This window comes from Pristis pectinata, chromosome 22 (assembly GCF_009764475.1).
Source record: "Pristis pectinata isolate sPriPec2 chromosome 22, sPriPec2.1.pri, whole genome shotgun sequence".
NCBI lineage: Eukaryota > Metazoa > Chordata > Chondrichthyes > Rhinopristiformes > Pristidae > Pristis > Pristis pectinata.
The window spans coordinates 17,314,276-17,330,280 of record NC_067426.1 but is presented as its reverse complement, the minus strand read 5'-3'; the positions used below and the strand labels follow the sequence as shown (position 1 = coordinate 17,330,280).

At 42.3% G+C, this 16,005-nt stretch overlaps 1 protein-coding gene across 1 annotated transcript in view; it reads right to left on the bottom strand.

Annotated features, from left to right (window-relative positions):
- col8a2 (collagen, type VIII, alpha 2) overlaps positions 1-16,005 on the bottom strand; it is a 161,249-nt gene that overhangs the window by 49,476 nt on the left and 95,768 nt on the right. The window contains exon 2 of the mRNA XM_052036240.1: positions 7,509-7,671. Within this exon, the coding sequence (XP_051892200.1) occupies positions 7,509-7,671 (163 nt within the window). The remainder of the gene's footprint in view (positions 1-7,508; positions 7,672-16,005) is intronic.

Sequence of the window (16,005 nt, the reverse complement as noted above, 5' to 3'; positions counted from 1 at the left end):
AGCCTCTTTTTCAACACTGCCTTACTCTTCATGATCTCACAGCTTTTCATGAGGCACTGAATTGAGCTTTCTTCCTTACCATTTGTTTTCCAACTAACTTATTTTGCTAAAATGCTAGCCCAGATGTTACAGGACATATTTCTATCTCTTCATGTAAGGAGGACATCTGTTCACTTGAAGATTCTAAATGTGAACATTCAACAACATTGTTCCTTTAAATGGCAACGCAGAAAAACAGAACAAGCACAAACCAAATCAAATTTTAACTATCTGCCTATTTTTAGTATTATGCCCAAATGCACATTTATGTTACAGTGAAGCCATGGTTCTCTTTTCTATGGCAATTTTCTCCCCACCTCCTGGCCTAGAATTGTTGCTGAGTCACCCAAATGACCATTCTTCATACACTGTTATCCCATAGAGCACTGATTTATGTCATACTTTATTCTACGTTCTGTTATTGCTTTCCCTTATACTACCTCAATGCACTGATGTGAAGAATATCCTGGCGGGGAGGTTTGCTAAGGCTACTGGGGAGAGTTTAAACTAGAACTGTTGGGGAGGGGGATCTAAACTGGAGAGACTGGGGAAGAGGTGTTTGGATCTCAAATAGAGAAAGCTAGTAGTAGGTACGAGAGGGAGGATAGGCAGGTGATAGAGAAGGGACGTGCTCAGACCAGTTTGAGGTGTGTCTATTTTAACGCAAGGAGTATTGTGAACAAGGCGGATGAGCTTAGAGCTTAGATAAATACTTGGAGATATGATGTGGTGGCCATTACAGAGACTTGGATGGCTCAGGGACTGGAATGGTTACTTCAAGGGCCAGGTTTTAGATGTTCCAAAAAGGATAGGGAGGGAGGCAAAAGAGGTGGGGGAGTGGCACTGTTGGTCAGAGATAGTGTCACGGCTGCAGAAAAGGTGGACTTCATGGAGGCACTGTCTACGGGAGGTTAGGAACAGGAAGGGGTCAATAACTTTACTGGGTGTTTATTATAGGCCGCCCAATAGTAACAGGGATATCGAGGAGCAGATAGGGAAGCAGATCCTAAAAGGATGTGATAATACCAGAGTTATTGTGATGGGAGATTTTAATTTTCCAAACATTGATTGGCATCTCCAGACAGTGAGGGGTGTAGATGGGGAGGAGTTTGTTAAGTGTGTTCAGGAAGGATTCTTGACACAATATGTAGATAAGCCTACAAGAGGAGAGGCTGTGCTTGATTTAGTATTGGGAAATGAACCTGGTCAGGTGTCAGATCTCTCAGTGGGAGAGCATTTTGGAGATAGTGATCATAATTCTATCTCCTTTACGATAGCATTGGAGAGAGATAGGAACAGACAGACTAGAAAGGCGTTTACTTGGAGTAAAGGGAATTATGAGGCTCTCAGGCAGGAAATTGGAAGCTTAAATTGGGAACAGATGTTCTCAGGGAAAAGTATGGAAGAAATGAGGCAAATATTCAGGGGATATTTGGGTGGAGTTCTGCATAGGCATGTTCCAATGAGACAGGGGAGTCACGAGAGGGTACAGGAACCGTGGTGTACAAAGGCTATAATAAATCTAGTCAAAAGGAAAAGAAAAGCTTAGAAAAGGTACAGAGAGCTAGGTAATGTTAGAGATCTGGAAGAGTATAAGGCTAACAGGAAGGAGCTTAAGAAGGAAATTAGGAGAGCCAGAAGGGGACATGAGAAGGCCTTGGCGGGCAGGATTAAGGAAAACCCCAAGGCATTCTACAAGTATGTGAAGAGCAAGAGGATAAGATGCGAAAGAATAGGGCCTATCAAGTGTAACGGTGGGAAAGTGTGTATGGATCCAGAAGAAATAGCGGAGGTACTTAATGAATACTTTACATCAGTATTCACTATGGAAAAAGATCTGGGTGATTGTAGTGAGGAATTGCAGTAGGCTGAAAAGCTTGCACATGTGGATATTAGGAAAGGGGATGTGCTAGAACTTTTGAAAAGCATCAAGTTGGATAAGTTGCCGGGACCGGATGAGATGTACCCCAGGCTGCTGTGGGAGGCGAGGGAGGAGATTGTTGAGCCTCTGGCAATGATCTTTGCATCATCAATGGAGATGGGAGAGGTCCCAGAAGATTGGAGGGTTGCGGATGTTGTTCCCTTATTCAAGAAAGGGAGTAGAGATAGCCCAGGATATTATAGACCAGTGAGTCTTACCTCAATGGTTGGTAAACTGATGGAGAAGATCCTGAGAGGCAGGATTTATGAACATTTGGAGAGGTATAATATGATTAGGAATAGTCAGTATGGCTTTGTCAAGGGCAGGTCCTGCCTTACGAGCCTGACTGAATTTTTTGAGGATGTGACTAAACACATTAATGAAAGGAGAGCAGTGGGTGTTGTGAATGTGGATTTCAGCAAGGCATTTGATAAGGTACCACATGCAAGGCTTATTGAGAAAGTAAGGAGGCATGGGATCCAAGGGGACATTGCAATGTGGATCCAGAACTGGCTGGCCCATAGAGGGCAAAGAGTGGTTGTTGAAGGGTCGTATTCTGCATGGAGGTCAGTGACCAGTGGTGTACCTCAGGGATCTGTCCTGGGACCCTTACTTTTTGTGATTTTTATAAATGACCTGGATGAAGAAGTGGAGGGATGGGTTAGTAAGTTTGCAGATGACACAAAGGTTGGATGTGTAATGGATAGTATAGAGGGCTGTCAGAGGTTACAACAGGACATAGTTAGGATGCAAAGTTGGGCTGAGAAGTGGCAGATTCAGTTCAACCCAGATAAATGTGAAGTGGTTCATTTTGGTAGGTCAAATATGTTGGCAGAATATAGTATTAATGGTAGGACTCTTGGCAGTGTGAAGTATCAGAGGGATCTAGGGGTCTGAGTCCATAGGACGCTCAAAGCGCCTGCACAGGTTGAGTCTGTGGTTAAGAAGGCATATGGTGTATTGTGTTTCATCATTCGGGGAATCGAATTTAGGAGCCGAGAGGTATTGTTGCAGCTATATAGGACCCTGGTCAGACCCCACTTGGAGTACTGTGCTCAGTTCTAGTCGCCTCACTACAGGAAGGATGTGGAGGCCATAGAGAGGGTGCAGAGGGGATTTACAAGGTTGCTGCCTGGAATGCGGAACATGCCTTATGAAAGCAGGTTGAGGGAACTCGGCCTTTTCTCCTTGGAGCGACGGAGGATGGGGGGGGACCTGATAGAGGTTTATAAGATGATGAGAGGCATTGATCAGGTAGATAGTCAGAGGCTTTTCCCCAGGGCTGAAATGGTTGCCACAAGAGGACCCAAGTTTAAGGTGCTGGGGAGTAGGTATAGAGGAGATGTCAGGGGTAAGTATTTTACTCAGAGAGTGGTGAGTGCGTGGAATGGGCTGCCGGCAACGGTGGTGGAGGCGGATACGATAGGGTCTTTTAAGAAACTTTTGGATAGGTACATGGAGCTGAGAAAAATAGAGGGCTATGGATAAGCCTAGTAATTTCTGAGGTAGGGACAAGCTCGGCACAGCTTTGCGGGCCAAAGGGCCTGAATTGTGCTGTAGTTTTTCTATGCTTCTATGTTTCTAAATGATCTGTATGGACGGCATGCAAAACAAAGTTTTTCACTGTACCTCAGTACATGTGACAAAAATAAACCAATTTACCAATTCATGTTAGTGCTCTTGATCCCCCATTCCAGACACTCACAGATACCTCTCACCCTTTACTTTCAAAGAGACATGCAGTCAGGCTGTGCCAGGAACCTGAAGGTCAGAACCTGGCGTAAATTCCTGCTCTTCACTGCTACTCCCCATTGCTCGGCATGGAGAGGTTGCCTGTGAGGGCTGGTTTTGGGTCGGCCACAGCAAGCAATATGGCCACTACACCCCGCCATGTGGGGCTCAGGGCTGCAATCAGGTTAGCACAGTGAGTGTGGGCCACTGCTGGCAACTGGCAGTGGATGCTCCCTGTGTTGACAAACTGCCCAGATGCCATGGTCTCCTGTTGGATGTAATGGAAGGTGCTGTTTCTCCATCTCTTTGTTAAGCTGCTCACTTCTCCCCAACCTGGAGATTTCTCTGGTAATAAGCTCAACAGCGGACACTAAGCATTATTGGATAGAAATCTCGGAGCTGGAGAGAGCTGTGCACCCAAATAAAGAGAGTAGGAGACAGAAGCTTCCACCACATCTAACAGGAGGTGATGAGAGAAGCTGTAGTATCCAGATCGTCTGTTCACACAGAGAGTAGGTGGAGCAATGGCCCACACTCAGCACACTGGAAACCTGAGCCCCATATCTCAGTGCTGAGCACCTCTCCCCCCGGTCCACCCAACATCAACCCTCAAGGCTAGCTGCTCCACACCAAATCATTGATATGAAAGTGCCAGTAGGGGAACGTAATTCACCCAGGTTCCCAGAATCCAGGTTCGCAGCGCAGGAGCAGGGGGTGGGCAGGGATTCACACCAGGTTCACAGCACAGCAACACTGCCAGTTACACATCTTCTATGTATAATGCTTTTACCATGATTCCATTAGTGCTATTGTTTCTGGGAACACATTCTAAGCACTAAGCAAGGTATCAGTGTATTAGTCTTAACAGAGCTGTCAACATAGAGCTCAAAGGGAAAGGATCCCAGCACAAACCAGGCTAATCCTATCCTACCTAATATCCTACACTTAATTGATTCAATGAAGTAACGATTACAGGAAACGTTTCTCCATCAGAAAACACGTGCAGTGCCTCAGTTGGGTTTAATGGCTGTGGTTCATGTCCATTACAATTATTGTTTAGGTAGATCAAGCTTAACCAGGCAAAGAGAATGTACATTATTGACTGCATGCAGCTTCTCCTCAACGATTAACAGGCAGTTGGCAAATTTTCTCCTCTTAATCCCAGAGAGCTGAGGCCCATTGTTGGACCCTTGACCCCTGCCCTGTCCCTGGCCCTAATAGAGAGCAGCTAATTCAGTACAGACCAGGATTGAAACTGAAACCTTCCTGATCCATGCAGCTCAGCTTATCATTGCCTTAATCAGCCATCCCAACAACCACAGTCCTGATGGGGAAAGTTAACTAAACCATGTCATCCTATTTTAATTTATGGCACAAGTAAAGTGAAAACATAAACTTCTAATTATGTACACACGACAGTAGCAAGAATTTTACAGCACCCTGTGGGCCTAGGGTCAGAAATATTTAACCGATTACTGACCCCTATACTTCTCAAATCTGTTCGCTTAATCTTGAACAACTGTTGCTTATTAACTTGTCCCCAGTGATTTTCAGAACAGCAGTGGACATTTCAATTCAGTTGAACTGGGACTCAGTTGGTACTTTTGCTCTCTTGTGGTATTATAGTGTGGAGAACAGTGCAGGTACCAAATAGAGATACCGAACTCTTCATAACAAAAACGTTCTACTTCTTTTAAATTTTGTTTTCTGTCTCTGGAGTTTCCTCATTATTGCATTTTCTTTTTCTAATTTGTCGCTGTAAAAAGTTCAATTGAGTCCTTTGGAGTGTATGCACAATGGGAGATTCCTGTAATATTTCTGCATCAAACCTGCTAAGTGCATCATTGTACTCAATGGTACATGCCCTAGGCTGGCAAGACTTGTCTCATTTCCCTGTGAAAGAACTCTGTATGTGGATGAACCAAGCCAGAGACAACTGAGTCTGAATGTCCTGCTGAGGTAGCTGGTCATTAAGGAAATACCACTGACAAAGAAAGGGAGGGTGAGAAGTCAGCCAAGAATCCCGTTCCTTATCACAGTTATGTTATGCATGCTGGAAAGTGTATTTGTTGACATTGGATAAGATCAGAATCAGGCTTGGCAATGAGTTCCCACAAGACCAATATCCCATAATAATTCACAACCAAGTCTCACGTACAAAAGAGGACAGGGGAAGCGAGAGTAGCCATGGAACTATTCCAAAAACTATCTGGACTCTGGGAAAAGGAAAGGAGGAGACCAGGAACAAAAGAAAATCCAGAGTTTGTAGTTTTCAATCCTGAAAGCTGACAGAGAGTTATTAATCATTTTACGTCCCAGGAATTAACATGGTTTGCAGTCCACAAATATGCAAATTCCATCCAAACTAAGGAAGGGAATTGAATTTTGTTGCTGGAAAGCTCAGCAGTTATTGTTGATTCCCAGCTGGGCTCTTGAACAGAGTGGCTTACTAGGGCAGCAAAGAATCAAGTATAGACTGGAAGAGATTGCAAAAGATTTCTTTCATTGAGCGACATTATTGAACAAGATGGGTTTTTATAACATATTACTAGTTTAATTTACAGCTATTCATTTGCATCTAGTGAAATAGTGTTTTGCAGTTATTCCCTAACTGGACCTGTGAGTGTGTTAGGGTCTCTTTCAACCTGAACCCACTATGTTCCCCATGTGATGTGCTACAGCAGTGTAATAATTACTTATTTCAGCAGTATGTGAGCCTTAACAATCTAGCAGTGCTTTCAACATCGAAGGCATGGAGGCAACTAGTTTGTGTGATTCTCAGGTACTCACGGAAAGGGTTATTTATTGAGGCACAAAATGGTGACGTCAAAGATGCAGATCTCTTTTCCATTTTAGAGCAACGAACAGAAATGATGGGCCAGATCATGCTGAATCAGGCCTGCAGCCTGAAATGCAGTCCCTGCACAGCTCATCCTTACCTAGGCCAGATGTGGGGGTTGATCTCACTGACCCCGTCAGGTCTGAAACACAGCCAGGCCAAGGGCAGTACAATGCAGAGGCCCTGCCCCCTATATGGCCCTGACAGAAGACAAGACTGAGGATCCAACTGTATCTTCCGTCATTTAGAGACATTTAAAAATAATTGAAATTGAAGCAAATAAAATACTATTTTATATAAAAAATTAAAGGTTAATAAAAATGCAAAAACAATTAAAAACAATAAACTAAACCAACGTATTTTTACAAAATTACTTACCTCCCCCTTTGCCTCCAAATCTGCAGATCTAGAATCCCCATTGAAACTAACTGGGTCTCAGATCTAGCAGCTGTTGTGACATGGCACAGGACCTGAGAGGCAATTCCCCAGCCTGGGCCCCATTGTTGGGCTCTCCAGAGATGGGGCAAACAGAGAGTATCGGTCTCCCTGAATCTGCCCATAAGTCTTGGATTCACAGTGTGCGTTCACAGATCAGGAATTGATTTAAAGTTCAAATGGCTGAAGCTGACATACCTTGAGCTAATATTAAAACCACTTAAAGAGCACTCACAATATTGCATTCGTCCCTGAAGATTTCTTGAAATGTATTTATTTCTGCCCTGTTTGTAATATTTACATGATAAAATACACACTGCTTCCATTCTGTTCCAAGTTACTCCTGTCATCAATGCAGGAAATACCAAAAAATGGAGCAGAAAAATATCCACAATGGTTTAGACTTTATACATCAAGTCAAATGTCATAAATGTTGTCTGTTATGCAGCAGATCAAATTAATATTTCAGTGAAATGTAATGGTTTCCATAGGCTTTTCCCTCTAAGACTCAATCTATGAAATCTGCTCTTAATTACTTCTTACCTATATATTGCCCTTTGCCTTCTCTGAAGGGGGGTCCCAGTGGGCCTTTGGTCATTGGGCGCACATATTTTGAAGAATAGCCTCCACTGGAAACATAGTCAATGATGGTCATCAACAAAAGAATGAAAATATCCATTTGTAGCATTGTCCTTTCTCGTGTGATCTGTGTAAGAGGTGAAAGAGGAACTGTTAAAAAAAATCAATCAGAAGTTGAACACAGCAGATCTTTGTACTTAGCCATCAGTCTAGGGTTGGACATAATCCAATTTTACTTTGGAGCTCAGCTGAAAGCAATTGTATCCAGGTAAAATCAGCTCTCTTCAAAATATTCTCACTGCTTCAGAGTGTTTCTTTGTACTCACACCTTAAATGGGCACAGGTTTTATTTTGTTTTAAAGAAGACAAATTAGGAATAGCTGTTCTTGATTCCTTCCTGTGGTAGATGCATTAGCAGGGGTGCTAAAGTACCGGCAGCATTCGAGAAATGTCTGTGAGTGTTGTGATGGGCCTGAAATGCAAATGCCCCATTTATCAAGGTGTAGTTTTGATTGGCATTTCATGAACTGTGCATGCACAATTTCACAACCTCAGCACAGACTCTTTGACTGTTGGTGAGCTCCTGTACATCAGTGCCAATAGCAATAGAGTGCACAACTGCAATCAATCTAAAATCTCAGTTAAACATCTTTTGCCACTTGCAAATATATATAGATAACTTGTCTTAATCCTAATTTCTCTTTCACTTTCCAATACCTGGCTTTCCCCTGGACATGCTTTATTTGAACAATGGAAATCCCAACATAAAAAATCCTGTATTCAATACACCTTCACGTTGTCCTATTTTGCTGCCCATAATGTTCGGGCAAGTTGCCCAGCTTTGGATACTCCAAAGTCCAGTTGGAATGGTGAAATCAATTCTGTCATAGGTGTTTTGATTTACTTGTTCCAGAGAGACGCTGAGCAATCTAACTGTTGATTGAATGGCTCCAACCTCCCTTCCTGAACATCTGTTGAAATGATCATGAAATATCCTGAATTTTGACATGTGTGTCATCAGACATATTAATTAATCAGATAATTACTTGGTTACAAATCTGGGAAGCTGAATGGTGGGAGTCATAAAGTCATCGAGTTATACAGCACAGAAATAGGCCCTTCAGCCCAACACGGCCATGCTGACCAAATGGTCTACCTGAGTTAGTCCCACATGCCTGTGTTTGGCTCATATCCATCTAATCCTTTCTTATCCATGTACCTGTCTAAATGTCTTTTTAACGTTGTAATTGAGTGTGATAGTTAACAAATGACACTGTGGTTCAGTTGCAAATTTCCTACAATCTAAGTTCTATTGTGATGAGTTACATCATATTTGGTTTACTCTTGGGCATTACAATAATGCAGTGGATAAAGGTTCTGCAGAAAGAATGTCATTACTTCCCATGATCCCTTGACTACAGAGTACAACAGGTGAGGATTGCAGATGCACCCAAAATGTCCAGGAGTTCTGGAACACAATTGCATGGCACTTTGCAGTGTGTTCAGTAATCATCCTTTTTCAGAAAGTATGGATAATGTGGTCTGTGCTACAACATGTGCCTTAGGCGATGGTAATATAATTGGTCAGTCTGGCAGCAATACTGATATTGCACATACATATAAGGAATTCAAGTACCCATGATGAATTAACAAATGCAAATAAAAAGCTGTGAATGGTGGATTTCTGACACAGAAGAAGAAAATGCCAGAAATTCTCAGCAAGTCAGGCAGTAGCTGTGGAGAGAAAAACTGAGTTAACATTTCAGGTTGCTGACCTAATATTAATATTTCTAGCATGTTCTGTTTTTATATATTACACAGTGGTAACACAATCTCTGCTATTTTTAGCCACAATTAAAATCTAAGCAAGGACCTTTATAAAGTGTACTAGCTGCTTTCGGAATTAAATCTCCAAATATATCTTTGTTGAAATATATCCAGTTCTTTTCTATTATTTTTGTTGTAAATTAAATCTCCAATACCAGAGGGGAAGCTGTGTTGAGCCGATATCAAGATGACGAAAGGGCTGTTAGTTAATGAATGTGTAAACCACAGGGAGGGCTAGTACTGTTTGTGTTAATTTTTGCAATATTTGGCCCTTCTGCTCAAATACATTTTTTTCTAACTTCTGTAACATAAGAAATATTTGAAGCCAAAGCATACAAGTTGTGAATTTACCCATTAAACATGTCTCTCAACATGAACAGCCTAATGACTGTGAATTTACTTCTGGGAAAAGTGCAAGATTATTTTCTCCTATCTACTGACAATATTTATGTTATGGCTAGGGCATGTACACCGCAGCATAATTGCCAGATGGTGACTGATAATGGAGAAATGTCTTTACATTCCTACTGTAGAAGCCTAATTAAATGAAATTGACATCAGCCAGGCTCAAGCTGGGACAAGCAAGTCTATTCCAGAGTTTGTCTTTGAAGACTGAAGGATAGTTTCTCTGTGTCTGAGGAAGAACTCTAGCTCTTGAAATTACACTGGGGGAAATTACGTATGAAGTCTGGAAGAGAAAAGTGTGAGAATACAGTGGAGGTTAATATAGAACTCACAATAAAGTGTCAGCAAAATAAGGCTTATAGAGTCATAGAAAGATACAGCATGGAACAGGTCCTGCTGCCCACCAAGTCCATGCTGACCTTCAGTCACTTATTTACATTAATCCTATATTAATCCCCATTTTTCATTCTCCCCATATTCTCATAACTCCAGATTCTGCCACTCACCTATGCACTAGGGGCAATTTACAGTAGCCAACTAACCTACCAACATGCACATCTTTAGGATGTGGGAAGAAACCTGAGCACCCAAGAGAAACCACGCAGTCACAGGGAGAACATGCAAGCCACACGCAGACAACAGCAGAGGTCAGGATTGAGCCCAGGTCTTTGGCACTGTGAGGCAGCAGCTTCACTAGCTTAACCACTGTGCCATTTAATTTCTTTCTGGTACCCTTTGATTAATGCATTCAGATAAAATTTCTTTATTGTATAGTTTAACATAGCCATTGATTAGTTTGAAATAAATAGCTTAACAACTATTTTCTTCTTGGATATCCCTCAAGCTGAAGGATGACTTGCTTCCACTCCAGTCTTGTGGGATCTGTGGCAGCTATAAGACTAATGTGGGAACCACAGACTCTTCCATCGATGGGCTGACTTATGGTTAAGCTGACTCTTTAAGAGCAGAAGGGAATCAAAATAAAATCTCAAGCAATGTGTTTAAGTTTGGTTTAAATTTGGCTTCCATAAGAATTCCTCATCTTTGTATATTAGAAAAAGTCCATGGTTAGAATATAACTGTTATTTCTAGAAACTGATTTTACTCCGAAAGCATTAGTGGATTGTAGTGCCTGTTATTTTAAATGGAAAATGCTTCATTTATGATTCCCTTGCTCTGTAACAGCCTGGCTCTCCTTATCATTGCAAGTTCTTTCATTTAATAGCTTTTGCCAAATGAAGCATAAATTTGAGTTTACCAACAACCAATGTAAATGTAACCCTCAAAAAAAAATCTTTCTGGTTGTGGCTTGATGGCTTTGCATTACAATGGGGTTTGTAAGCGGAGTAACAAAATGCATGGCTAATCGTTTACTTCTCATTAAACAATTGTGTCTAATAATGCCGTGTTTAGATCTAATCCATAATAGTTTGCAATCAATCAGCGACTTACTTCATATTTTTGCAGAAGTAGGCATAATGGTCAGTCCTTACTGACACTGCTTTTTTTCATGGGAATTACATGGATAGTGGTGAACTGCCTTCAGTAAATTCTGAAGCAAATGATTTCCTTTTATTTGTACAAAGAAGTGGAACAAACAAAAAGATACAAGAGATGGCTGAAGAGTAATAAGAAACAAACTACAACATGCACCATAATGTGTTGAACACTTACATTTATGTGGTGCTAGCAACACAGTAAACCTTACCGAGGTGCTTCACGTAACTAAACTTGACACTAAGCAACATGAGGAAATATCAGGACAGTTAACTAAAATGTTAGACAGGTAGATTTTGAGGAACATCTTAAATGATTCTGGAAAGGTGGGGGGGGGGGGGGGTGGTGTCTATAATTTCAGAGCTCTGGGACCAGGTAGATAAAGGCCAGAAAAATGGCCAGGTGTTCTTTGAAATAATTGAGATGATTATGAGGTAAATATTGAATAAACGTCAGGTTTAACCTCATCTGAAAGACCTCACCTCCAATAATGCTGCAATCCCTTTGTACTTTTCTGATTTGTGAGCCTACATTTTTGTGATCAAGTCTCCAAAATGGGACTTTCTGCTGCACTCAATAAGGAGTGTCAGTGTGGGGCAAATGGAACTTCCCCGATTCAGCCTCCCAGTGTGAATAATAAACAATCTTTGTTCAAAGGCAGTGCAGCCCAACACAAAGCAAAGACTCCCAGCATCATGCTTCAATCCGAACCTGAGACAACCATAATTCATTTCCTTTTCTCATACTCCATGGTACAGATCTGTAAGTGAGATTGTATTGGGGCAGGTATTTTCAACAGGAGTAAACACATCAGAAACCCAAAAGATCTAATGTATAACTTGCAAATTGAAAAGGCTGATCTGGACTACATTTGAAACTTTGAGAAAATAAATGGATTTGAAAGGCTGCTTGAGGGAATGAACTGTATGCGGTCAGTCAATAGAGTGAGTTAATTCATTTAGATAAATGGAACCTTTTAGTCTTTATAATTCATGAGTGTGGCTGCACCCTCACCATCAGTATTTGTATAGTCTGGTGAACTTTTCAAATTATTCTCATCTATTTTCCATATGCTGCATTTATGAGTTACCTCACAATTACTCTCTTGGGTTTGCACTGTTGTGCAGCCTTCCTGTAGCTGAGACAATGATGAAGTACCAATAAGCAATCCTGCTTATTGAAAAAGGCCTAATTGGGGCTAAACTTACCTTAATTAGATATAAGCGTTCCAGTTGCTTATCTTAGGAGATCAACCAAACTCATCAAAAAGCCAATCATTTCCATTGTGAAAATTTGGTAAGATAGTACAAATTTGCAATTGTTTTTACAGTTTTCATGTTCACTAAGGTGTATGAGAAAATACTTTCTATTTTGAATTCCAGAGGTGTGAAATAGTCTTGCATAGAAATGAAACAGTACCTTATTTTACCTATTTTGTTTGCCCAATTTTCTTTAACTTTGACATAAATTTCCATCACCTCATTCAGGGTAACATCCTACTGAATCTACAGTCTAGAGCAACATACAAAATACTGGAGAAACTCAGCAGGTCAGACAGCATGTATGGAGGGAAATGGACAGTTGACGTTTCAGGCCGAGACTCTTTATCAGGACTGGAAAGAAAGAGGGGAGAAGCCAGTATAAAAGGTGGGGGGAGTGGGTGGAGCGAGAGCTGGAGAGTGATAGGTGGGTCCAAATGAGAGGGGGAAGAAGGGCAGGTGGGGGAGGGGGAGAGTGTGAATGATGCAAGAAGCTGGGAAGTGATAGGTGGAAGTGACAAAGGGCTGAGGATGATGGAAGCTGATAGGAGAGGACAGTAGACCACGGAATAAAGGGAAGGAGGTGAGGAGGGAAACCGGAGGGAGGAATGGGTGGGCGATGGGCAGATCGAGGGGGCGGGGCAGAGGAGGGGAAAGGGGAGGGGTGATGGGGCCAGTGGGATAAGGGAAAACAAAGAGGGGACACAGGGGATTGTTTACTAGAAGTTAGAGAATTTGATGTTCATGCTGTCAGGTTGGAGACTACCAAGGTGGAATATGAGGTGTTGTTCCTCTAATCTACGTCTAGCCTCAACTTGGCAGTAGAGGAGGCCGTGGACAGACATGTTGGTGCGGGAATGGGAAATGGAATTAAAATGGCTGGTCACCGGGAGATCCCGGCTGTTACAACGGATGGAGTGAAGGTGCCCGACGAAGCGGTCCCCCCCAGTCTGCATGGGGTCTCACCGATGTCAGGAGCACCAGATGCAACAATTGACACTGATGGATTCACATATGAAGGACGGCCTCACCTGGAAGGACTGTTTAGGGCCCTGAATGGTGGTGAGGGAAGAGGTGTAGGGGCAGGTGTAACACTTTGTATGGTTGCAGGGATAAGTGCCTGGAGGGGGATTGGTGGAAGGGACTTGTGGACAAGGGAGTTGCGGAGAGAGCGATCCCTGCGGAAAGCAGAGAGGGGAGGGGAGGGGAAGATGTTCCTGATGGTGGGATCCTGTTGGAGATGGTGGAAGTTGCGGAGAATGATATGTTGGATGCGGAGGCTCGTAGGGTGGTTATGTCTGTGGTGGTGAGGGGGATGGGGTGAGGGCAGACGTGTAGGAAACAGAAGAGATGTGGGTGAGGGATGCATTGATAGCTGGTGGGGACCCCATTTTCTGAAAAAAAAGGACAGAAAAGCCTCATCATAAGAACAGATGCGGCAGAGACAAAGGAACTGAGAGAAGGGAATAGCATCCTTGCAAGTGACTGGGTGGGAAGAGGTGTAGTCGAGGTAACTTGGGAGTCAATGGGCTTGTAAAAGATGTCTGTGGTTAATCTGTCTCTGGAAATGGAGACAGAGAGATCTAGAAAGGGGAGAGAGGTGTCGGAAATGGACCAAGTGAACGGGGCAGGGTGGAAGTTGGAGGCGAAGTTGATGAAATTGGTGAGCTCCGCATGGGTGCAGGACGCGGCATCAATGCAGTCATCAATGTAATCTTTGCAATCTGCAGTCTATTCTTCTAAATCCTTGACATCCATAATTTGGAGTCCAATGCTGAACACAGTGTTCCGATCCCTTCTTATGTAGGGTTGTCATTTTCTGGTGGATTTTTTTTAATGTTTCTTGTGATAGAGGCTAAAATTGACTGTGGTAGGTAGCCCTAAATACTCCTTCCAAAGGAACTGAATTTTGGAGGTAGAGTTAAAGTGCTGCTGCTATCAGGTAACACATTGAGCACTTTTCAATCTTGGATTTATTTCCATGTCCTTTTTTTAAAAAATCCAATGAATTAAGGATAGTTACAAATTCCAGCATGAGTTCACCCATGGCACTACTGTGGTTAAGTTACCAGACTCCTCTCCAGAGGCATGGACTTTTGATCTGGAGTCAAGAGCATATTCAAGGCTGAGAAAGACTGTTTAGATGTTCAGGAAGTCATGGGGACCAGGAAAGAAAGTGGAAGTCAAGATCAAATCACCTCTGGTCATACTGCACAGCAGAGCAAATTCAAGAGGCCATATGGCTTACTCCCACTCCCATTTCTTATGCTCTTGTGAATTTAATCCCACAATATCAGCTGGGAAATATAAATTCAAGTAATTAAATAAAACTGAATTGCAGTAATTTCTCAGTTTACAAACACTTGCTTCATGAATTTTTGCTACAAAGTCATTGACTCTTTGGAAATATGTGGCATCGATTTAAGAAGCTATTTTTCACTGTAATGAATATCACAGCACTCTGCAGGCAATGAATACACTGTACTCAAATACCCATGATAGATTTAACCCAGCCTTTTCCATTTCCAAAATTTCACTTAACAAAACATTTTCCAGGAACACTTCTCTTATGTATATCAAGGAATTACTTTAAAAAGCTAGTATTTTAGAAGGCTAAGGAAATTTGGCACGTCTCCAATGACTCTTACCAATTTTTACAGGTGCACTATAAAAAGCATCCTATCCGGATGCCTCACAGCTTGGTATGGCAGTTGCTCTGCCCAAGACCACAAGAAATTGCAGAGAGTTGTGAATGCAGCCCAGTCCATCATGCAAACCAGCCTCCTCACCATTGACTCTGTCTATACTTCCTGCTGCCTCAGGAAAGCAGTAAACATAATCAAGGACCCTTCCCACCCCAGTCATTCCCTCTTCTCCCCTCTCCCGTCAGGCAGAAGATACAAAAGCTTATGAGCATGTCCCACCAGGCTCAAGGACAGCTTCTATCCCACTGTTATCAAACTCCTGAACAGACCTTTCATTTGCTAAGAGATGAATTCTTGATCTCCCAGTTTAGCTCGCCATGGCCCTTGCATTTAATTTGTCTACTGGCACTGCACCTTCTCTTACATATGGATTGATCTGTCTGGATGGCATGCAAACAAAAGCTTTTCACTCTCTCGGTACATGTGATAATAGTAAACCAATACCAATAAGTAAGGATGACCATGAAACCACACTGGATTACCAGTTAATTTATTATTTTCCTTCAGATGTGGTCTGTTTGCAAGACCAGACCTACAGTTCTGAATCCCATTCTGAAATGGCCACTCAATTCGCAGACAATTCACAAGGGGTAAAACAAAAGCTGGCCTAGCTAGTGACATGCACATCCAATGAATGAATAAATTAAAACAACTAAACTGCTCCACTGTTAGCCCCCATGAACCTCTACAAGAGCATGTACACAAAGTTTGAGTGAGAATTTAACTGCATAATAAATCAGGAGCTTCATGCAGCTGCAAAGCAAGAAA